At 39.0% G+C, this 25,879-nt stretch overlaps 1 protein-coding gene and 1 pseudogene across 1 annotated transcript; both read right to left on the bottom strand.

Annotated features, from left to right (window-relative positions):
- Nucleotides 1-1,047: 1,047 nt before the first annotated feature.
- On the bottom strand, nt 1,048-8,052 carry LOC138814244 (vomeronasal type-2 receptor 116-like). Its single transcript, XM_070003255.1, has 6 exons — nt 8,024-8,052; nt 7,517-7,805; nt 5,837-6,643; nt 4,526-4,753; nt 3,600-3,723; nt 1,048-1,970 (listed from the first exon to the last, which is right to left on the bottom strand). The coding sequence occupies exons 1-6, from the start codon at nt 8,050-8,052 to the stop codon at nt 1,048-1,050; spliced, it is 2,400 nt and encodes a 799-aa protein (XP_069859356.1).
- Nucleotides 8,053-13,126: 5,074 nt separating this feature from the next.
- Nucleotides 13,127-18,146, bottom strand: LOC138814243 (syndecan-4-like; annotated as a pseudogene).
- Between the last annotated feature and the right edge of the window lie 7,733 nt (nt 18,147-25,879).

Genomic DNA, 25,879 nt, shown 5'->3' with positions numbered 1-25,879 from the left:
AGTAGTATTTCATGAACTATTTCAAGTAGTTGGTCCAGACAATATAATTTGTTCCAATAAAGGCTGAGAAGAGTCAGTCTGAGAAAACATTTTGGAGGCCAGGTGACAGTAGCTCTAGCCTGTAATCCTAGCTATTTAGGAGGCTGAGATCTGAGGATTGTAGTTCAAAGAGAACCCAGGCAGGAAAGTCTGTGGAACTCTTATATCCAATAAACCACCTGAAAACCAAAAGTGGTGTGGTGGCTCAAATGGTAGAGTGCTAGCCATGAGCTGAGGGGCTAAAGAGCTGAGGGAGAGCACCCAGGCCCAGAGTACAAGCCCTGAGACCAAAAAAAAAATATTTTGGCTTCTTCCTTATGGAGAATGTGTATTTTGAAAGTGGGTATGTCACATGATTTTTAAGAAATGTCAGTACGCAGGCCAAGTTCAAGTTTCAAACATCTTGAAACATAATTAAAAGGAAAATTTAATGAAATGTATTAGAGGATTAAACAATACTGATATAAAGACAAGAAACAGGATAATGAAAAAAATATACAGGGGCTGGGAAGGTGGCTCAGTGGTAGAGCGCTTGCCTTGCATGACTGAGGCCCTGGGTTCGATTCCTCAGCACCACATAAGCAAAAAGAAAAAAGCAGGAAGTGGTGCTGTGGCTCAAATGGTAGATTGCTAGCCTTGAGCTGAAGAGCTGAGGGACAGTGCCCAGGCCCAGAGTTCAGGCCCCACGACCGGACACCCCCCCCCCCAAAAATACAAAAATGACTGCAAAAGCAAATGGAGGGGATATGACAACTGTAAAAAATATACTTAAAAAGTGAGAATGATAGGATTAAGTGCAGGTTAAATTAGAGAAATAAAAAATTAACAGAATAAAATTCAAAATTAGGCAGCTGTGGCCAAAATTTGTGACTATACTACTAGAGAGATGAGCAAGATCCACATATTCATTGAAATAATTCTCACAATATAAACAATTACAAGATTGGAAAAGGGGTGCGGATTTAGTTTAGACCTTCTAGGCATTTGATGAAACACATGATCTTTATCTTAAGAAGGCTTCTTTCTCCCAGTATGTATTTTGTCTTTGAAGCCATGCAGAGAATTTCTATCTGGTCTTAACAAGATGATGTAGCACTTGGGGACAAAGATGCAGCACAGGAGCCCTGCACTGGAGGCCAAGATGGAGAAGACCTCCACAGCCACCATGACCTTCCCCTTGGCACTGTGGTAGACAGGCAGAAAGGTGAGCCACACACTGCAGAACACCAGCATGCTGAAGGTCAGGAACTTGGCTTCATTGAAGGTGTCAGGCAGGTTCCTGGCCAGAAAAGCCACAGTGAAGCTGGCCAAGGCCAAGGAGCCCAGGTATCCCAGGACACAGTAGAAGGCAGTGAGGGAGCCCTTGTTGCACAGGATGATGATGTAGCCATGTTCAGAGTGTGCATCTGTGTCCACAAAGGGAGGAGAGGTTCCCAGCCAGAGTCCACAGAGAGTCACCTGGATGAGGGTACAGATGGGAATGATGAAGTTAGGAGCCCCTGATACTAACAGCCACCTCATCCTGCTCCCTGGAGGAGTAGCCCTGAAGGCCAGAACCACAGTCACAGTTTTAGCCAACACTGTGGAAACAGCCACAGTGAAGACAAGCCCAAATATGGTCTGCTGCAGGATGCATGTGATTGTGTTGGGACGGCCAATAAAGAGCAAGGAACAGAGGAAACAGAACATGAGGGCGATGAGCAGGATGTAACTGAGAGACAGATTATTAGCTCTGACAATGGGAGTGTCTTGATACTTCACAAAGACCCCAATAATAACAGCAGTGAGGGTGGAGAAGCAGAGAGCCACACAATCCAAGGCCATTCCCAAGGGTTCTTCATGAGTCAGGAAACTTGCAGCTTTGGGGAGGCACTGGTATCTCTCTGTGTTGGCATACTCATCACATGGACACTTCATACACTGCTCCATATCTGGTAAGAAGAGGGAGTTTACCATTTGTCTCATTTCAGTACTGACTTTTCCTCAATGGACATTGATAAGTCCCTTCTTAGAAGGGATTCTAACAAATTAGTACTTACTAACATAAGATTACAAATTACCAAGTAGTATAAAAAGTGCCTGAAACTGTGTTTTGCTCCTTTTCTATACCATAACTTCATCCTCATTCTCATTGTTTTTTTCATTCTGATTCCCTTACTCACTGACTCTTACATAGGAAAGAAACATGCTAATTGTATATTTCTAAAAGTTCAATTATCATAAAATCTAAGCAACATCTCTCATGATAGTAATCTTAAATTGTGCCAAAATACCTGAAAGAGCACTCAATTCCGAAGACATTCTCTTTTTTTCACACTAACTTCAACCTATATTAGACATAAATCTTTTTCATAATTCAAATAAACTAAAATTAATTTTCTGACTTCTTCATGCTGCAATTATATGAATTTCAGCACTGTGTGCATGACTGTGCTACTTCCATTCAAAGCTGTGAATAATATAGCTTACATTTCTGTGTTTGTTTGAAAGATTAAAAGGAGGCCTGTGCTACATTCTTGAATTCATATCATTATATTTGATTTTTTCCTACCTCTGAAGCAGGTAACAGAGAATCAAGGCTCTATTTGAAGTGGCAAAGTCATGCTATACATACTTGTGCCTAATGCTTTTCTAAATCTTTGCTTTCTAAGCACTTTCTCTATAGCAAGAACAATTCTGGGTAGGGAAATGAAGACATGCAGAATTTATGTGTTCATTGTGGCATAAATGTAATTTGGAAGATAATAGAGAGTCTGTCTTTAATAGGTATTGATACTTAACCTTAATAGAGAATTTAAATGGACTCTAGACATTCAGAGGCCAAAAGAAGATATGCATAGGACTGTTTGAAAAGGCTCATAGTTAAGTGCATATGATCATAGAAACCAAAGTCTTATTAAATGAATTCCAAGAAAAGGAACCAAGGGATGATTTTTAGTTGTTGCTGTATTTTTTCTTTTCCTTTAGTCTTGTTAGTTAGTTTGTATTTGGAAGGGTAAGGGGGGCACAGAAAAGGTGGAATATATATATATAATAGTGGTACTTACTAGACACTATGTGGTAAATGAACTGTACCACAGTGGGTGGTAGGAGAGGAAAAACTGGCAGAGAGACAGGGAAGGGGAAATGGTTCAAAAAGAACTGGTAAGAAATGTACTCATTACCTTGCTCATGTAACTGCAACCCCTCTGTACAGTATTTTCACAATAAAAACTTATTTTAAAAATTAAAAATATAAAAGAATTGTACTCTTTACCTGATTCATGTAGCTTTAATGGCTCTCTAGAACAACTCTACAATCATAATAAAAATTAAAATTCATTACTGAGTAGTGGAGAAAGGGTTTTCTTGAGATAAACATGTTGTAAAATGTCGCAGCAAAATTAATCCCATACATAATTTAAGGCCATGAGCTATATTATTTCAAAGAGCAATACCGTCAGTTGTTACAATTAAATTACTGAAAGTAGGAAGACTTTGGGTCTGTAATTCAAATACCAAACCATTTTATGGACTTGGATACATTGGAGAATACTAGGAAGAGATAGTCAGAGACTTACCTGTCCCATTAGAAATCTCATCCTCTACACAAGGTACACAATCAAAGCAACAGACAGCCTTTCCCACCTGAGGAGATTTCCGGAATCCAGGACCACAGCTCTCACTGCAAACAGAGTGAGGAGTCTGAGGAAAATCAGATATGTGTGGGTAATTATCAGACTATTACCTGCCATTAAAAAAGACAGGTGTTCTTAAAAATTAAGCATAATTATTTTATATACTTAAAGCCAATCATCAATTGGATGCTATTTTAGATTTCCTGACACAATCCACAAAGACTATAGCCTTCAACTTCACACCATGCTACTACTGAGAATTGTGGAACCTTTAAGAGGTGGTTCCAAAGGGTAAGATATTTTTGGCCAACTGCCAGGAACTGCTTTGAATTCATAGCATAATTTTTCTCCTACTGATTTCTGAAATATGGAAATGTGGAAACAAGAAGTAAAATACTTGTTGAAACTTTTAACACCCTGCTAGACTCTAGGCCCATCATATCTTCATTTATGTTTTCCCAGTTTCTATGAGTTCACCATTTTCCTCTGGTACAGGCTCCTTAAATGATTCCTCTCACCATAGGAGTTTACCTAACAGGTCAACTATGGGTAGATTGAAATATCCACTAAGTTGAGCAAAATAAACCTTTGAACCTTCTGAAATGATTGCTTTTTCAGATTTTTTCCCTTAATACTAGAATACAATTATAACATATGTCATTTAGATTTTATGATAGAGTAACATTTAGAAATGTTCAATTAGTACATTTCTTTCCTACCTAACAGTCAGTGAATCAGACAATTTCTCAAGTTAAAACTAAATAAATGTACAATACTGGGTCATTAGTAAACAAAAGGGGCATAATAGTTAAGGGTTCTTTTTGCTTACTGATATTGAGTTGTAGTCATTTTTGTTATCTTGAACCCACCTTGGTAGTTCCTATGGCCCACTCTATCATATCTTTAGATACAGACAGTTGATGACCATGAGGAGCATATGAAGAAAACTTTCCAATTTTCACTTTTAGCTCAAGACCTTCTGGAAAATTCCAAATATTCAAAATGTCATACTCTGCCTCTAATTTCCTTTTCTCATCCAAAATCACTTGGTCTCCAGCAAGATTGTGAAATTGGATGTTCTTCAAAAAAGGTTGCAGCTACAAGAGATACACCATCTCATGGTAAAGAGAATCCAAGTGTTGAAACAGAATCCTGAATTCAGCCAAATCTCTCATTCTCTTTAATCCTTACTTTATCATTCAAAATTAACACAGATATCAAATGAAGTATAGAGGGAACTAAACTAGTCATGCTTCTTAATTCTGGTTACTACAAGGCATGTTTTCAAGAGAATCCACCTCCGCATAATGATGAATGAGACAATTCTCAGTTGGCTACTATGAGTTCTGCAGAACTGATAATTTTATCAATATCCAAAGCATTGCATTAGCTAAGAGGTGATACATAAATTGTGGAATAATCAAAGTCATTTAGTTTTTGTGTGATTTAATTAATTAATTTTTATTTGTATGCTTGTTGGTCATGGGGCTTGAACTCAGAGCCTAGGCGCTGTCTCTTATTAATTCAAGGCTATTGCTCTACCACTTTGAGACACAAAGCCAATTTGGTTTTCTGGTTGTAAATTGGAGGTAAGAGTCTCAGAGACTTTTCTGCCCAATCTGGCTTCCAACAGTGATTCTAAGATCTCAGCCTTCTGAATAGCTAGGATGACAGGAGTAAACCATTGGCACTCAGGTCATTTAATTTATTAATATTGAAATTGCCCATGATTCTTTTCATTAATATCTCTCTGTATTGTACAAACTCAGTGTGTAAATATAAGGCATCTCAATGTTACCCCTTCCATCATTCTTCCTTATCTTTCCCAATCCCACCAATACCTTAAACTACTTTCTGAGAAACATAATCAATGGAATAATTAAGTTCTTAATGAACAGACCATCCTTTGCTATTAAGAAGCTTCTAGTGAAAAGATAGATTATAAAAACATTAGCAGTGAGCTTATTGAGATCATTTGTAACAAAGGGATTGATGGGAAGGTAAAACAATTTTCCTCTTTCCACTGGTATGTTTGTCTCTAGGAACACAATGAACAGAGGTCTGGAGTAACTTACAAATATTCTTAAAAATACAATTTCTCTGGGTCAATGGTAAAAGATTTGAATTTATTAAGATTTACTTTGTTTTTCAAGTATAGAATTGAAAAGAGGAGGCATTACCTGTGCAGGAGAAGACACCATCCATCTCCCATTACCCATTGTTGGCTCTTCTGTTTGATGAAGAAGCATCTCATGGAGGCCTTGGGCCACAGCATACGCAGCATTATAGATATTGTAACTCTCCTCAGACATGGCCATGTCAAAAATTTGCACAGGCAACCATTCTAAGGAGGAATCATGTGGACAGTTCTCCCACATTACACAGTCAGACTCAAAATGGGAGCAATTAAAAGAGAGAAACCACAACTTAGCAAGGTAAAAGTCTTCTGGATATTTGGAAGGGTTGACTTCCCTGATAAAATCTGTGAATCCAGAAATGTCTGCATGGTGATATGAAAAAATGAGAGGTACATGGAATGAGCCTAATAGGAAATACTTTTTTCCGATGCATAAATCACACTGTGAGTTCAAGAGCCAAACTTTGCTTGTTATTAAAAATTGCCCAAGATATACCATTAAGCCTAGCAGGTATTCTTTATTACCATAAATGATAAGTACATTTGCTGATGATTTATTAATCTGGTTCTGAATTGTCATGATGCTAATTACTTGTGTCAGAGTACGGCCAGAGATCATATGCTCAAAGGCTACACAGATTTTGTTCTTGTCCATTACTTCTCGCAGTTCTGCAAGGATGGATAAACCATTCTCATCTTGTGAGATCAAAAGCCCTACCCAGTTCCAGCTGAAATGAAGTAATAAGGAGACCATGGCAATGGCTAGAGATGTGTCCTTTGGGGCCATCTGATAGAGAGAAGGGTATTTGCCATGTTCACTCAGGGCAGGATCAAAAGCCCCAAAAGTAAGCTAAAGGGAAAGAAAAATGGAGGCTCACAAGTAAGAAATTTCCTATACATCACAACCTCAGTCTTGATATATATTCAGCAACAGGTTGAATTGGGTGGAAGGAAGGGATTGATTTTTTAAGTATTTTAAATTTAAATTGTAAATTATTTTTAAATCATTATACAAAGATTTTTCAACTGATCATGTCAATTATGTATATAATGCCTATTGATCAATATCCCACTGTTTGAATTATCCTTGCCTCATCTATACATATAACTCATTTCCTTCTTTCCTTGTTTCATTTGTACATATTCACTTGAATATTATGACCATACTTGACATTATTCCTCTATTTTTATTAACTGCTCCACTATCCTTTTAACATCATATCCCTCACACATGACATCTTTAATTTCTTAGTGTTAATTGTCCAGAGTGGTTACACCATGGAAATCCACTGTTATGTATACCATCCTTTAGTCACTTTAATCATGTATGAGTGCTTAGGGCCACCTATGTGTTTTCATAAATCATTTGTATTTCATGTTTATATTTTAAATCCAACTTCCACAGATGAGAGAAAATGTATCCCTTTTGTCTGAATATGATTGAATTTATTCACTCAATAATTTCACATTGCTAAAGTCATTTCTTATTTCCTGATTGCTTCCTACAAAATTATTCCATAAGCCCTCCGCTCATGGTCTTCCCTGGTTTTCTACATCTATCCTCTCTTAAACAATAAGAGTCTGGATAACACAATGTGTTTGAGTACTTAGCTTTTGATATTATAAAATAGGTTTTTTATATTATGATTTTTCCTATCCTTCTCTTATAACATCTGAAAATGGAACCAAAGTAGACATCTTTACACATCCCTTCCTCCTTCACCTGTGGAAATCTGTAGAGTTCCAGCAGTGCTCCAATCTGCACAGATGTCATTCCTGATGTTCCTGCAAGTACTGCTACAAAATTACTTTCTGCCATACAGGTGTAGTTAGGGATCTTGTTCTGCCCAGAAAGCCAAATAAAAGGATTCTCAAAGGCAGACCAAGCTCTGAGATCAGCATTATAGATATCAAATCCCAAAGTCATGTTGTGTAAAAGATTGGAGTCCTTGTTGATTTCCTCAACAGCAAAAGCCAAAGCCAGGACAAGCTGATAGTACTTGAAAACAAACCTGCACAGGAGATATAAGAAATTCATTAAGAATAATGATGAATCACATCACATCACATCAATGCAATGACTTTGGTAGATTCAATGTTTGTTTCTCTACAAATTAAATATATTGAAAAATTGCACCTTTAATGACATATTAGTAATATCATGTTCATATGTCATCCCACAGAGCTTGATTTTTCTGTCTTTCATTGGCAACACACTAAAAAAGCATACCCTCCATTAAACATGGAGTGGGTCTTCATGAGACACCAAATATTTCTTTGTTTTAATGTTGGGGGAACTAGCACCACTTGTCTGAAAAGTAAGTTTTTGTTTTTTGGGTCACTTGGTTGAAGTTACTTAGTTATCTGAGAGACAATACTAATTTAGATAATGTATCAATTTAAGATCAACTTTCAGAGGCAGAGCATGGGGTCATTTGAGGAAGGTCCTGGTTTTCTTTGCAGCCCCAACACATCAAACAACTCTTTCTGCATTAGCTACCAGAAAAAATAGTTAAAGAGTCAAGAAAGAGGCTAATTCTGATATATGTAACAAAGCAAATAAGATTCTTTTAAAATGCCACAGGAAGTGGTTTCCCAGTTACTCTTCTCCACTATATTCCAAGAAACTCCTCATGAAGAGATGAGCCTCCAAACTTGGGGTTGGGAAAAGAGTTGTAACAAAATAAAGCCTTAGGCTGAAATCCCTGTTTCAAAGCTACTGTGATGAAATTCAATGCTGGAAATGCCCTGATGATCACTAGTTGCTTCATAAAGACTGAGATGATGAAAAGGAAAGGATACAGGAAATAAGAGCATCAAAGACCTCTCCCTCTCTCAAAAAACAAGCCCTTGCAAGTAAGACCATAAGATGCTTATCTAAAATTAACCTACAGGAAAAGTGGAAGTGCAGATGTGGCTCAATCGATAAAGGTTTTAAACTTTAAGCAAAACAGATTAGGGAAAACATGAACGGCCTGATTTCAAACTCCAGTATTGCCAAAAATAATCATTGTATATACCTTTTGCTGAACTAGCTAGTGAAGATTTTCCCCATTTTTATGGGTTGCCTTTTGATTCTAAAGAGTTCAAATTTTACTAGCAAAATGATCAAACAACCCAATTTAAAAAGCACAAATTAGCTGAGCGCTGGTGGCTCACACCGGTAATCCTAGCTATTCAAGAGGCTGAGATTTGAGGATTGTGGTTAGAAGCCAGCCTGGGCAGGAGAATCTGTGAGACACTTATCTACAGTAAACCACCAAAAAACTGGAAGTGGCACTGTGGCTCAAGTGGTAGAGTGCTTGCCTTGAGCTGAAGAGCCAAGGGACAGTGCCCAGAGTTCAAGCTCCATGACCAACAACAACAGCAAAAAGTGCAAACGATTGGGGCTGGGAAGGTGGCTCAGTGGTAGAGTGCTTGCCTTGCATGCATGAGGCCCTGGGTTCGATTCCTCAGCACTACATAAGTAGAAAAAGCTGGAAGTGGTGCTGTGGCTCAAGTGGTAGAGCACTAGCCTTGAGCTGAAGAGCTGAGGGACAGCGGCTAGGCCCAGAGTTCAAGCCCACAACCACCAAAAAAAAAAAACAAAAAACAAAAAAAAAACAGATAATTGAACACTAAGCTCTTGGCAAGATTCATTTTAATTGGTATAGGAATGCACGTTTGACATTCTTAAAACATAAATAATAGGCAAATACTACCCACACTAAAATTCCATCTCAACACTGTTATAAGGGAAATCATGGAACTATGAACTAGTGCAACCAACATTACATCAGTATGAGGTGCCTCAACATTCTGAAAACAATCACATTACAACCCCATGCTGTCCCATTCATCTGCATACATTTGGGATCAGAGAATTTTAGTACAAAACCATCCCAGGCAGAATAATCTGGAAGTCTCTATCTCCAGTTTACCAGAAAAAGCAGGACTGTAGGCATATATCAGCTGGCAGAGCACCTGCTGAGCAAACAAGCAGATGGAGAGTGCAATGCCCTGAGTTCAAGTCATAGTACATACATATATACATACATACACACACAGGGAAAGGGGTGTAGATGGCTTAAAGGTGTGGATAACTGTCTTGAACTTGTTAACCATCAACAAGAGGCAAATAAAACCACAGAAAAATATCATCTCACAAGGGTAGGAATAGCTAATGTATGGGAGACTTAAGTACTTAAGTGCCTGGTGAGTAGTTAAGCAACTGTACATGCCTGCCCTCTAGTGACACAAAAGCACATTGGTACAGCCATTGTGGAAAATGGTGTGCCTCCTAGAATAAAAATCAGAACTCCTACATGATTCAGTAATATTAGTTGTGGCTATATAGCCAATGAAATAAAATCAGTATGGCAGAGAGGCATCTGCACTCTTGTGTTCTCCATATCATCATTGAAAATATCTGAGAAAAAGGACTATATTTACACATTCATATGTACATAATATATATTTATGTTAAATATATTTATATGCATATATTCACATTATATATTGTCTAGTATATATATATTGTCTATATATATTGTCTAGTATATTATACATTGTCTAGTATATATATTGTCTAATATAGAGTAATGGATATATTCTATGTATTTATATACTATATATGTATATAGAATGTATATATAATATATAATGTACATATAACAGATACACATATTATGTATGCGTGCATATATATCTTTTTTTGACAGTCTAGAAAGTATCAGGTTTTATTATCTTTTTATCGAAAAAAATCAGTAACAGACAACAGTGTGAGAGAGACTATAGTAAAGGTGCTCATTACAATACAGTCTGAGGAAAAGGGGACTGGGACCAGAAAAGGACCCAGCCAGTGGAGACCCCGGGCTGGGGTAATGACAGGAGCCAGTGGATGCAGTAAAGGAGCGTGATTCCCACCCACTCCAGCCAGTGGGGTCAGAAGATATGAGCCAATGCACCAGGCCTTTCCTCTGTAAAAGGTAGAGGCCAGGATAACAGGCCCTTCATTGCCTTCCTCCCTGCCCCCTTGCTTTGCCTTGCCCAGGGAGACAAGGGTTTTCCCAGCAAAGCTAAACTGTTTCATTACATCAGTTCATTTTTTCCAACATAAAGTGCCTGATCAATGGAAATCCTCTCCTTTGTAGGGTCAGGAGGGCCACCAAGCACTCCAATGTGGTCAGTGCAAATGTGGAATGATTTTGCTCTCTTTACATGATTTAAACCAAACTGATAGAAACAGCCACATGTGTGTGATTATCCTAATTGGACAACATATTCCTAGAGCTCAGAGAAAGCAAATCCAAGAATCCCTTCTGCTGGGACCCAGGAAGAAGGCAGAAAAAGTGTTAGAATATTCAACCCTCACAACCACGCCAATCCAGACAAGAGAAGGCACCAGGAATGGGGCAAGAAAAGGATAGAAAAAAAAAACTAATCACACAAAAATTCACTCACTCAGACACCCAGCCAAAATGAAATTGGAAATATCCTACTATATCTTGAAAAAATATATTTCATCTATTTTTCTAGAACCAAGAAAGGTGAATTATACAAGAAAGCACACAGACACTAACTCCTATATTATATTTTGGATTCTGGATTTGTTTAAAAAAACCTATGTTTCAGTAAAATGCTAACTTAGAAGAAGCAGCTTCAGAAAAGGGGCCAAGGTCATAAGTAGGGAGTATGAACTATTAAAAAAAGAAAATGCTCTCCTCTCATTTTCAAGAAACATACAAGAACAAAAGCAAAACCATCAAGATAAGGACTCAAATTTTTTTCTTTCTTACTATTGTTTCTCATATATTTATAAGATATTTCTTTATTGCTTTGTATGTCCCTCCCCCACAATATAACCCCTGTTTTCGCTCTATTTGATGTTGGTGTAACTTGTGGATGGGAAGGGAAAAAACAAATTGTTTAAATAGGGATACAGGTGGACCCATTGCAACAATGAGATGAACAAGATGTTATGGGGGGCAAGGGGAGGATGGGAAGGGATGGGAAGGGGAAACAAAGGAGGAGGCAACAATGCTTGATAAGAAATGTACTCATTATCTTGCCCAGGTAATTGTAACCCCTCTGTACAGTATTTTCACAATAAAAAATAATTTAAAAAATAAATAAAATATATTAGTATCTTGAAAAAAAAAGAAATGTGCTCGTTATTTTGCCCATGTAATTGTAACTCCTCTGTATGGTATTCTCACAATAAAATAAATAAATAAATAAATAAAAAAGAAAAACGAACTTTACAACTTTGGCGGGGGGGGGGAGTGAGGAGGGGGGGAGTGTGGGTGGGGGTGGAGATGGGAAGGGATGGGAAGGGGAAGCAAAGGAGGAGGAGGCAACAATGCTTGATAAGAAATGTATTTATAACCCCTCTGCATGGTATTTTCACTATATATAAGTATATATATACATATATATGTATGTATCTATATCTATATCTATCTATCTATCTATCTATCTATCTATCTATCTATCTATCTATCTATCTATCTATCTATCTATATACCATTAAATACAAACAGCATAGGTGGTGGAACAAATAGGTGATAAAAACATTTCCCCATCTCTGCACCCTGGCCCAGGCACAGATATTCCTGCACAAAAAGGAATGAACCATTATTTTGACAAAATAGATATACAAATAACTCTACTAATCCACTTCAAACTGAACTTTCCACACTTCTCTTCCTCCATCCTTCCTCCCTCCCCCACATAAAAAAAAGAAAAAAAAAGACTGATTTCTAAAATTCACTTGAAAGAGCCTAGAATGGCCCAAAGTTTACTACAGACACTCCTGTAGTGTGAACAAGCACCTTTGGAGGACAGGCCTTGAGGCGTCAAGGTGCAGGGCTTTCTAGTGCCTTTCCCTGATTCCTGGCAGAGGGACAGGCTTGGAAAGGGGGAAGAAAGGCAACCCAGGCAGACTTCTAACCCGGGCTCACATAAGTCACCTCTAGCTTTTATGGGGGTGGGGAGAGGGGAGGTGCAAAGGAAAGCCCTGCTAAGACACATTCAGTACAAGCTCTAAACTGGTCCTTGATTTGAATCTGAAAATCTTTTGAATGACCCAATCCCCAGCCCCAGGCTTGCCTTCAGAAAGGTCAAGTTTAACCCCATTTTTTTTCCTGCCAGAATAACTAAAGCCCAAAAAATCCAGAAGAGTGAGGCAGCACACTGGAAGATGATGTCTCTTCTGATGCTGGAGAGGCAGCCAGAGCTGGAGACACCAATGGGTCAGTATTAAGGTGCCCACCCTGAAACTCTAATGCCCATCACACACAATCCTCTGGATTCCCTCCCCCTGCCAAAGTCCAAGATGTATCTGTGGGGAGCTTCATCCATAGAACTCATTTGTTGGGGCTTTCTTGTAGATGGGCTTCTTCTCCAGGTCATAGCTGCGCTCATCCTTCTTCTTCATGTGGTATACCAGCAGCAGGATGAGGAACACAGCAAAGAGGATGTCCACAATGCCACCCATGATCAGAGCTGCCAAGACTTCTGTTCTCTCAAAGATGTTGCTGCCCTGGGAGGTGCTGGACATGGACACTCTGTTGAACACATCCTCATCCCCATAAAAGGGTGTGATACTCTTAGGGATGACTTCATTCTGCTCTAGTTCCCCAGTTTTGGTGGAAGCCCACCTCCCAGACCCTTCCCTCTCTGGGATGTAGTCACTTAGGGACAACAAGGGTTGGATCACTTCAGGGAAGGTCCTATGGTCCTTTTAGTCATCCATATCTCCACAGCCTGACATCTCAAAGTCATTGCTGTCTTGCCCAGCCCTCCAATATCCTCGTCATCAGGGAGGTCTCCAGAGAAGTATCTGCCTTCCAGGAGATCCTGAGAATCAATGACTTCAGTCTCTTGGATTGACTAGGCGATGGTGCATGAGTCTGCATATATATCTTAAACTTTTCCTTAGCTCTCCTTTTTTTTGGGGGGGGGCGGTGGTGAGGCTTGAACTCTGGGCCTGGGCACTGTCCCTCAGCTCTTCAGCTCAAGGCTAGCACTCTACCACTTGAGCCACAGCGTCACTTCCAGCTTTTTTCTTTTTGCTTATGTGGTGCTAAGGAATTGAACTCAGGGCCTCAGGCATGCAAGGCAAGCGCTCTACCACTGAGCCACCTTCCCAGCCCTTAGCTCTCCTTTTTAATGTCAGAGCCTTGCAATTGGTATGCAATACCTCCACTACCCCAGCGATCCACTCAGCCCTTTTGGACTTTGGTTTTATTGAAAGGGAACTCGAATGTATTCTTGAAGTGACCTAAACAATAGTCATCAAAATTCCTACCACATTCAGCACAGAAATAAGGAAGACAATATCATTAATCTTATCATATAAGAAAATCTGCAATTTGCCAAAGCTATCCAGAAGTCAAAAGAGCAATGCCAAACTAGTGTGACACCTGCTTCCAATTATACTAGAGAGCCATAGTAACATAAAATTTTTTTTATCATAAAACCATATCTATGTGTAACAGGAGACTTAGAAATACTCCCAATCAACTACATTCATCTGATTCTTAGAGTCATTGTCCAATCCTACATTGCTGGAAGTTGACACCACAGTAAATGGTGGCACTGTGAAAACTGAGTATCCATATGACAAATGCTTAGACTAAATCTTACCTTTCATATTCTACAAAAGGATAACAGTCAAAATTCATCCCAATTCTGAATAGGAAATGAGGATTGGAAAATTGCAGATAAAGTCATAGTGGAAACACTTCAAGATATAGGCATAGAAAAACTTCCTGATAGGATACAAATACTTCACAAAATAATAGTAAAAGCTATGCTCTGGATTGAGCACAGTAGTGGAATCATTTGTTTCACACACAAAACCAAGGATCCAATCCTCAGCATAGTTTACAAATGTGATTTCATCAAAATTAAAAGTTTAGCCAACTAAGCAGGGACACTCACACCTGTAATCCTAGTTACTCAGGAGACTGAGATTTGAGGATCGTAGTTCAAAGCCAGCCAGGACAGAAAATTCTATGAGACATATCTCCAAGACAAAGAAACAATAGATTTTTTTTGGTTGTTAACTTTGTGTCACCAATGTACTGTATCTAGTTCTTTCTTCTTATTTTATTTCATTTCTCTTTCTCCATTGGTTTATCTCTAGCAATCACTGATTTGATTTTAGTACCCTGTATCTTGTATAGATGTTTATCTGATTGGGGACTGGAAGGGGAATAACAAAATGCTGAAACAAGTACAAAGGATGACCCATTGCAACAATGATACTAACAAGACACTATATCAGAAAAGAACTTTACAATTTGTGTGTGGGGGGGAGATAAATGAGGGAGGGAAGGGATAGTAGGAGAAAAAGAGTGGGTAACAATGTTCTACAGAAAATATACTCATTACCTTACTCGTGTAATTGTAACACTCTGTACAGCATCTTTACAATAAAACAAAAATAAACAAAACATCTCAGAAGGCAACTTTCTTGAAGAAACTAGCCCAAAGATATCTGTGAAAATAATGAAAATAACTGTAAGATAACTATGCATATACCAATTTATTTCTTGTTTTTTTAATTCAAAAATCTTTAGAAATAAAAAATTGTACAGAAACCAGAAAAAAATACATAAAAAGTAAAAGACAGAATTACAGATATGGGAGGAGAAACAGCATATTGGTTGAAACATAATAAATGCTTACAAATAGTGAGGGTGACTTTTGGGCATTTACCCAAATGTTTACAAACAAGACCACACTAAAGCTACCAGCACAACAATGTTTATTGCAGCATTATTTACCATAGCTAAGATATGGAACCAACCCAGATGCCCCTCAGTAGATGAATGGATCAAGAAAATGTGGTATATATACACAATGGAATTCTATGCCTCCATCAGAAAGAATGACATTGCCCCATTTGTTAGGAAATGGAAAAACTTGGAAAAAATTATATTAAGTGAAGTAAGCCAGGCCCAAAGAAACATAGGTCCCATGGTTTCCCTTATTTGCAATATCTAGTATATGCATGAGGCAAGCGGAAAAGGTCAGATAATGTGATGTCAGGAAAATGAACCATTAGATATGTATTTTAATGTTGTTTTTCTTTCATGCATGTGTTTCTAACGCATTTATAAGATTATCTCTTTGTTGCTTTGTATGTCCCTCCCCCACAGTATAACCCCTGCTTTCACTATATTTGATGTCAGTATAACTTGAGGAGGAGATGGGGAAAAACCAGTTGTTTAAGGATACAGGTGGACCTGTTGCAACAATGAGAAGTACAAGTTGTAATGTCCAAAGCGAGCTTTGCAACGTCGGTGCGGGGGGGGGAAGGGGGGGAAGGAGAAGGATTGGGATTGGGGGGGAGGGGGGAGGCTGGGAAGGGATGTGAAGGGTAAACAAAAGGAGGAGGCTGCAATGCTTGGTAAGAAATGTACGCATTATCCTGCCCATGTAATTGTAACCCCTCTGTACAGTATGTTCACAAATAAAAAAAAAAATAGTGAGGGTGATGACAATCAAAGTACATGGCATGCAATATAGAAAAACAGTAAGAAAACAAATGGTTACCACAAGTCCAATATTGTAGTAAATATTGAAAAATATTGCCATAACACCTACTAGTGTGTCATTGAATTCATCGCTTTCTACCAGTGATATCTCATTGCCATACTGCAATTATCTATATCAAGGACTTTATAGATGACACATAATAATCTTTAACTTGTAATACAAATTAATTTGATGCACAAGATCATAGGATAAAAAGGCCAGACTTCTCTGATTTCCACCAGCAGCCCTTGCATATCTGTAAGTAGCTGAGAAACATCCATCATCTGCATCCTTAACATTTTACATCTGTATAAGTGCACTAACAAAGATAATCAAGGGTATCAAGGGAAGGAAAATCAGGTGAATGTGGAAAAGAGGAGGAACTTAAGAAAGACAAATATCTAGGATTGGCATGAAGGATTAGGGCATTTACAAATTTTTCCAAATCAGTGAAAGAATTTCTGATCCTGCCATCTCTGCCTCCAAATGTGACCAGCCACTTCACAGTCTATCCTTGTTACACCAGCACTGGAAAAAAGGTGGGAACCATTGCTATAGGCAATGACATTCTGTTGCAATAGGAATCAAACAGGGATGCTGGAATAAAGTGGAGAGTTCAGGACCTTGGAAAGAAGTTACATAAAGAGAAACCAGAGACCTTGCCTCCACCTTGGAAGCAGAAAATCACTCCATAGTACACACAAATTAAACAAGATATTTCCTGTGTATCTCATGTCCTGATGAGAGTTTGGTGGAGACGATATAGAAAGCATGGTTGTGAGGCCCCAGGGTTTCCTCGAACACTTCCCAGCCTTAGAACAAAGGAGTAAGTGGAACTAAAATTATGGAGCAACTACTTACGGTGTGTTTGCTTCATCATGGAAAGCTTCGCTGTTACTGCGATCTGTTCCCAAAGTGTAGAGAGGGAAGAACCCAGCAATCATCACATCTCCATCCATGTGTGCCCTGTGCTTCATTCTAGAAAAGCAGGCAGTGCCTGCTAAGGAGCTGACAAGGAGTGGAAGCTGGAGAAGAAGGAGTGTGGAAATCAAAGGGAACATCACTGAAGCATCTGCCAAGCCAGAATTCTGGTTGGAAGAGAAGCCCGTGTGATCAGGTAGAGATATATAGCTTGTATTTGTGTCTATGTGTATATGTGCCTTTCTATTGACAGGGATGGCTACTCAGCTTCTGTCATTGTAACCTTCAGCATTTCCCAGTAGGAATGTGGAAAACTCCCAGTCCTGTGGTTCTGCATCTGAGGCCCAGCATCTGGGAAATAAACACTAGTTGGAAAACATATTTTCCAGGTCTCTCCACCCCAGGTGTTATGCTTTCATCCAAGACCATAGAGAGACTACAGAGAATCCTGGGATGAAGTTTTCTTGTTAGATTTGATTGCAAGCCTGGATTACAAAATGATTTGTTTGAATTCTATTAAGGATGATGCAACTGGAAAACATCAATAGATGCCATTTTAGGTAAAAGGTGAGATGTTGGCAAGGGCTCATGCTAGGAAAATGCCAAGCAAACCCATTAGGGCATCATACTCAAAGGACATACTCAATGTCCAAAACAGCCATTGAACATTGCTGGTTGACCCAGGCCAGTTTCAAAAAGAATCCCATGCAGGAGACTCCACACAAGTGTTCTTCTGTGATTGCCTGGAGAATGAATGATCATCTTGAATTTGGCAGTGGCCCATGGCTATCTCATGGCCACTGCTGAACCTGAGTTGCAGAATGATATTCTGAACTTTGGCCTTCATAACTGGCAATATCACTGGACTTGCTGAGTACATGGGTCAATATAATTCCATGAACCATTGATACATTCACTAGTTTGGGTGTCTGTATTTATACTTTTCTGAGAACCTGTGCCTGTGCCTGTGCAAACCCTTTTTCCCCTATCAAAACTACTTCTATAGTTTCTACTACTCAGATATATTGGTCATAGAATTTATACAAACTTCACAATGGTCCTATAGCAATGGCCCTAAACTACAGTGAATTTTTTTCTGTACCAGGCTAGTCTGTTGAATGCATGCTGTAATACACTTGCCTGTAATCATAACAGAACAGAAAGTGCATTTGAGAATAAATCAAGGAAAGAACAATCTAATGATGGGCTAACTCATATACCGTACTATGGATCACACTAATACAGCATGCTATTAAGAAGGGGAAACAATGGAAGTCTGGGTGATGGATTCTCAGAAACTTTCCATACTTTCTATTCAATACATTTGAAAAGCTAATGGGGCTCTGAACAACTTGTGTTTGTTGTGAGATTACCAAATATGCTAATGAGGTTGTACATAGCCTTAATCATTTTAATACATATTGCAATAAATAGAATTTTAACACATATTTTATACTCTTTATTAGTGATTGTTGTAGAAGTTTTCACTTAGACATTTCTACATTGTAAGGTCCATTCCTGGATGGCAAGCAGACCCTGCCCAGTACCTGCATTACCCAGGCAACTGGGACACCTGGAAGAGGTCACAGCTGCATCTGCTGAAGTCACATCTGGATCTGATGTGGCTACACCTTTTTCCCACCTGGTCCCACCTCCTCTTACCTGATCACACTTCCCTTTACCTGGACACACCTTTCCCCACCCCGACCCTAGATAATGTCTTACCCAGAGCCTGATGCCCTCTTTGCCAGCCACGTGGAGTGCCAACCTGGTCTGGTCCCAGCAGGTCTACTGAATAAACCTACCCCTTACCTGAATACTACACACGTGGTGCTGTTCTTACTCAACTACCTCTTTTTATACACCTAACCTAAATGGTGCTGAAACCTCTTTATGAGGAAACCAAGGGTTCCCTACCGGAGCAGCTAGACTCCACAAAGCCCATTGACATCCCGTTTAAAGTTCTGAAGCAAGCGCTTCTTCGGGCTCCAGCACTGGCTCTACCCAACCTTAAGGAACCCTTTATACTCTATGTCACTGAGAAGTGGGAAATTGGCCTTGGGGTTCTTAGACAAATGTGAGGCCCTTCCTTTAGACCTGTGGCCTACCTCTCAAAGCAAGTAGACCCAATGGTAAAAGGCTGGCCAGCCTGTCTTTGAGCTTTGGCAGCAGCAGCCACCATAGCACAGGAGAGCACAAAACTCACTTTTGGCCAACCCACTACCATTCGCTCTTCCAACAGACTAAAGGACCTTTTGTCTCATAAATCCCTGTCTTCCCTTACCCCTTCCCACCTACAGCTGTTTCATGTTACTTTTATTCAAAACCCTGACTTTTCACTGGAAAGCTGCTCCCCGCTCAATCCACCTACCTTGCTTACATCCAATTCTAACCCTCTTTCCCATTCCTGTGCAGAGACCTTGGAGGAATTCACACCCCATTTTACAGGTATCTTGGAAACTCCTCTTCCTGACCCAGAAGACACCTGGTACATCGATGGAAGTTCCACATCTACCTCTTCAGGAAGCCGAGTTGTGGGCTATGCCATTGTTAATAACTCTACCATTCTTGAAAGCAGCCCTCTGCCCCCTAGCACTACCTCACAAAAGGCAGAACTTATAGCATTAACTAGGGCCTTAATTTTAGCCAAAGGTCAGAAGATTAATATTTATACAGACTCAAAATATGCCTATCATATTCTCCATTTGCATGCAGCAATCTGGAAGGAGCTTGGCTTCCTGACCACCAAAGGGACTCCCATTACTAATGCCTCACTTATTCTTTTTTTTTGATTTAATTTAATTTTATTTGTGAACATATTGTACAGAGGAGTTACAATTACATGGGCAGGATAATGGGTACATTTCTTACCAAGCATTGCAGCCTCCTCCTTTGTTTACCCTTCACATCCCTTCCCAGCCTCCCCCCTCCCCCCCAATCCCAATCCTTCTCCTTCCCCTACTTCCCCCCCCCCCCCCCGCACCGACGTTGTAAAGCTCGTTTTGGACATGACAACTTGTACTTCTCATTGTTGCAACAGGTCCACCTGTATCCTTAAACAACTGGTCTTTCCCCATCTCCTCCACAGGTTATACTGACATCAAATATAGTGAAAGCAGGGGTTATACTGTGGAGGAGCGACATACAAAGCAACAAAGAGATAATCTTATAAATGCGTTAGAAACACATGCATGAAAGAAAAAAACATTAAAATACACATCTAAGGGTTCATTTTGCCTCACTTATTCTTAAGCTTTTTCTAAGAAGCTGTTTCTCTCCCTCAACAGGTAGCTGTCATTCACGGCAGGGGACACCAGATGGGATTGGATGCCTATGGCCTTTAGCCAAAAGGCTGGTCACCTCTGAAGCCGAAGGGTGCTTGGTTTTGGGGGCTTGGCCATTTCTCTCTAGAGGACTCTGGGGGAAGTTGGGAGGCCACTTCTGCCTCGTCAGCTCTCCTTCATTCACCAGACTGACTCTCCTACACATTTAATGGGGTGCTGCAAATCACGCCCAAGCCATGAAACCCCTTGGAAATGCCTCCTACATTCCCTGGAAAGCCAGAGTGCCTAATTTTTATGCCATTCTCAGTTTTAAACAGTTTTTGCCACTGCAATGGTAAATGGTCAGAAGTCTGTTTACTTTCAGGCTCTCTTTGCTCTTTTCTGCCAATCATATCTAACTTTCCCTATCTCTCCCTTTCTCTTTTCTACAACATTTTGGGTTGTGCCTTGAAGAGTGTGACACAGGCTGGGTCCCAGGGATCCCCCTCTAGGTTCCCTCTCAAAGGCTAGCCATTCTAGGTTTGAAAATTGTCAGAGTTGCCATTTGTTTAGGTTTTCTTTTCATTTTTTCAGAAATTCACCATCTTGTTTGCCATCTTGGCACCACATGGTGGGTTAAGGATTGTATCTCATCTGACTCTTAACCTTCCACTAAGCTTACTAATCCATCCATCTATTCTAAAGTGCCTTGCTAACAAGTTGCTCTTTTCACAGGCCCTGGTAACTGATGCCCAACCATCTGATGTGCTTTGTTAGCAAAGGTGTCTAAACATTGTTGTCAAAAATTTTAGGTTTTGAGTTTTTCCCTTTCTGTTTTGTGTTGTGTATTCTACTACTGACTATGTGGTTCTAAAATACTGGGCATATCTGTGCTAAAATTCTCATCACATCTTACAAGTTTTGTCATTGCAGAATATTTGTTGGTCAATTCTTGACAAGAACCAGGTAAACTCTACTTATTCTACTTGATCTCCTTGCTGCTTTAATTGGAAATAATAAAGGGCTTTTGTGGCAAAGATTGCAGTTTAAAGCCAGCCAGGGCAGAAAAATCCCTAAGACTCCATCTCCCAACTAACCTGCAAAGAGCCAGGCTGGAAGCATGGCTCAAGACTCTTATCTCGAACCAGCAAACACTGCAAATGGTATTATAACTCAAAGTGATAGCGTGCTAACCTTGAGCAGAAGTGCTCGGGGACAGTACCCAGGCCTTGAATTCAAACCTCCGTGAATACCAAGTGGGACAACACATTCCAGTAATGAGCACCTAGACTCAGCCAGTCTGGGGAACAAAGGAACAAGGAGTAAGAGGACATGATGTCATATCACCAACTTTGTGCCTGCCCTTTCAAAATTAACTAGAGCCGGGAGGTCAATAGAAGAAAGAAGCCTGCACCTCTAATGCCCATACCTGTCTATCTATTAACTGGACAGGAATTTATATTCTTGTCTTTGTCACCTGACATCTCCTCTATCTAGTAGCTAGATGTCAGAAGTAGCTAGGGACATTTCTACCAATATTTTCAGCCCCAAGTCCTTCCTCTCGCCATTTATTTGATCTCTAGTATTTTTTTTTCAGTCCCTCAATGCCTCATGAGACTTCTCCAGACTTCATATAAGGATTCATGTCTACCAAATGACTGCTGGTGCCTGCTGCCTTCTCCTAGATGGGACCACATCTCAGTCTTTTACCCCTAATGTCGACGCCCCCTTGTCAGCAGGAAGTAGCCAGAGAGAAGCTGAGCTCCATTTCATGATTATTAAAAGGCTGTAATGTAATTTCCATTCCTGGATGGCGAGCAGACCCCGCCTAGTACCTGTGTTACCTAGGCAACTGGGACACCTAGAAGAGGTCACATCTGCATCCTCTGAGGTCACATCTGGATCTGATGTGGCTACACCTTTCTCCCACCTGGTGTCACCTCCTCTTACCTGATTCCACTTCCCTTTACCTGGACACACCTTTTCCCTCCCCTACCCTAGATAAGGCCTAACCCAAGGCCAAATGCCCCCTTTGCCAGCCAAGTGGAGTGCCAACCTGGCCTGGTCCCAGCAGGTCTACTGAATAAACCTACCCCTTACCTGAATACAACATATGTGGTGCTGTTCTTACTCGTACCTCTTTTTATAAACTTAACATACATGTTCATGCAATTTGCTCTGATCTTATTCAAACCATCCATGACATTTTCATCCACTCCTTCAATGTTTCATACAGGTATAATAACTACATTGACATACAGGTACAATAACTACAGGTATAATAACTACTACATATAATAACTACTTTGGTCCACTTCCTTCTCCATCTCCATTCACTGAACCCCTCACCTCTATATAGTGCCTACAATTGGATATGATGTCAATTACATTTCTGTCCTTCATTGTAACATTTAATAACTTAGAAGAGATTTACTGTGTATTTCACACCCGCAGGTTTTATATTTCAACATAATTATCTCTATATATTACTCTCTCTTTCCTCGTCTCCCCTGCAATCTATTATGCAATAGCTTGCAGTGAGTGTAGTTATGCTATCTTCAACCACATATGTACTTGATTTTTACACAGCTTTAATCATTCTACTTTCTCTTCTCCTTCCTACTAACCTTTTCATAAATTCCCATAATTACACAAGTGTTTATTTGTGTGTGTTTCTTAAGTACATATATATGTCGTCTTTAGATCTGGCTTCCACATTTAAGAAAAAGCATGTGAACTTTGTCTTTCTAAACTTGGCTTACTTCACTTATGATAATGATCTGTTCTCTGCATTAGCATACCAATACAATATTCCTGTTCTGATTGTGAATAATATTTTAGAAAGCATCTGAACTGTTCTCGTAGTTTGGCTGTGGTGAATATTTCTGTAGTGTACTTGGATGTCCAAGTGTTTCTATTGTAACTTCACTTACATTCTTTTGAATATCCAGCCTAGTATGATATAACTGGCTGCCAAAGGAGATCTAATTTTAGTTCTTTGGGGAAACTCTATACTGATTTCTATAATTGTGGCATGAATTTACATTTCCATGAACAGTTTATAAGGATTCTCTTACCATACATTCTAACGCATTTTCTGTGATGTGTGTTCTTCATGATAGTTACTCTGACTGTAATGAAATAAAATTCAGGGTCATTCTGGTTTGCCTTTCCTTTGTAGCCACAGATATAGAGCATTTCTTCATGTTGTTGGCCCTTTTGACTTCTTGTTTTGAAAAATATCTTTAAATTCATTTGCCAAATTGTTAATTGGGTTTTGACTCTTTAGGAGTTGAGTTTCCTGAGTCTCCTATTTATTTAGCTTATGCATTACGTTTTAGCTGTACTCTGTAGGTCAACTTTTTAGTTAATGACTTTTAACTTTACCATGTGAAAATTTCTAGGTTGATACAACCCTGTATTAAAGCTTGTTTTTATTTATAGGTCTATTGTCATTTTATTCAAGAAGTTACTAACTATACCAAAGGTTCCACTTTTCCTTCATCTTTATTGTGGTAGTTTCAACATTGCATGTTTGAGTTAAGACCTCCAGGTAGAAAACCAAAGTCAAGCCACAATGTAAGAATCCTAAGAGAGCTGTCTATAGTATGCAGGAGAAGATGGCCATAATTGGGGTCATAAGGAGAGAATTTTTGTTGCCAATGAGTGGAGAAGGTGGGTAAGCACATGTGATGCCTTGTGGACACATATATGGTGTCTTCGCATGCAGAGGGAACATGCCTGACCCATGGTCTAGAAAGTTCCATACAGTCAGCAGTGAAATCCACTATTCCATGAAGGGATGCTTCTAAGGTTCAAACATTTTTCTATTTCATGTATTGAAGATTAGTAGTATATTAACAGAACTAGAGTTGACAAATTCTTCACATATACTGATATGCAATCTAGTACATGTCTATCAAGTAATGAGAAAAACAGGAAAGGAATTTATATATGATCTCAGTATCACATGGAGAGAATTATCTTTTCCCAGCATCATTCTATCTATAGTTTAGAATCCTTAATGCCATTTGAATGGACCCTCTGTGATACCTGAGAGTTGTTACCAAGTGTTTCAAGGTGAACTTGACTTGTGGGAATTATTGACCCCAAATAGGTCTCACATAGTATGAAATATATGCCACATATTTCTTAAATGCTTAAGAAAAATGTGCTACATTTCTATATAGAGTTAATCCACTGGGTTCATAAGGGAAACATTCTCCCTCATGATTTATTTACTGGACAAGCAAGGTTATCATTTCAACAGAATATTCTAAATCCCATCTAATGAAAAGTAGAAAAGTACCCTTTATATATGTATATAGGTATATATACATATACACATATATACACATATATATGTGTGTGTGTATATATATATACACACACATATCCCTACTAGTATGAATTTTCTCTTAGACTTTTGCAAGGTACCCTTTGATTATTTACAAGTGGAATCTGAATTCATACAATCCTTAGTACAAGAGAACACCCATCATTTACTTACCATGTCTTCTACACTGTTGTGTAAAAGTATAAACATATATTTAAAAGGCAATTATTCCATCTAAGTCTTTCAGTTTATTTTACCCACAAAATTAATCACCACAAACATCTTCATCAAAATTTTTATATCAATGAAATATTAGATGCTGTGAAACTTCCATGATTTTGCCCTAAAGAACATTTTGTGGACATTTAATGTTTCAATTTTTTCCATTTGCATACATCCAGTCTTCTCCATTTGCCTAGATTCCCTACTTTTTCAGCCCCTTTGTATTTTTAAATTGGCGGTTCATCTAATTTATTTCAGTGTTTACTGTCCCTTTGAAGACCATTTCAAGGCTTCTCTGGTTTGTTTTAATTCCTGAAGATCTTTCTTTATATTTATTTTTGGGGTTGTTGGGGACATGTGTATGTTTGTGCTGGTTCTAGAGCGTGAATTCAAGGTTTTAATACTGACTCTTAGCTTTTCTTAAAGTTGTGTTGTTGTAAAGGAACTAAGTCAACCATAAACAAAAAGCCACATTTTGAGAGGTCAAATTGGCATTATTTATTGGAATGCTGGCGACTGCTAGTGGACTCCTGTCTCAGAGACATGTAGCCCTGAAATGATCTTTAACAAACCTATTAAATTCTTTCATCAGAAAGACTGGCATTGCCCCATTCATATGGAAAGACTGGAAAAATCATATTAAGTAAAGTATGCCAGACCCAAATAAACATAGGCTCTCCATGGTTTCTTTCATTTGTAATAATTAGTATATGTCTAGGATATTTCTAGAAGAGGATCACAACAGCTCAATTGTTATATGCACATCACCATATGGAATGATTCAAATCAAAATGAACTCCAAGATAAGCAAATGAGG

This window comes from Dipodomys merriami, unplaced genomic scaffold, assembly GCF_024711535.1.
Source record: "Dipodomys merriami isolate MVZ:Mamm:240054 unplaced genomic scaffold, mDipMer1.0.p SCAF_6, whole genome shotgun sequence".
Lineage (NCBI taxonomy): Eukaryota > Metazoa > Chordata > Mammalia > Rodentia > Heteromyidae > Dipodomys > Dipodomys merriami.
The sequence above is the reverse complement of the archived record's forward strand: the minus strand, read 5'-3'. Positions and strand labels throughout refer to the sequence as shown.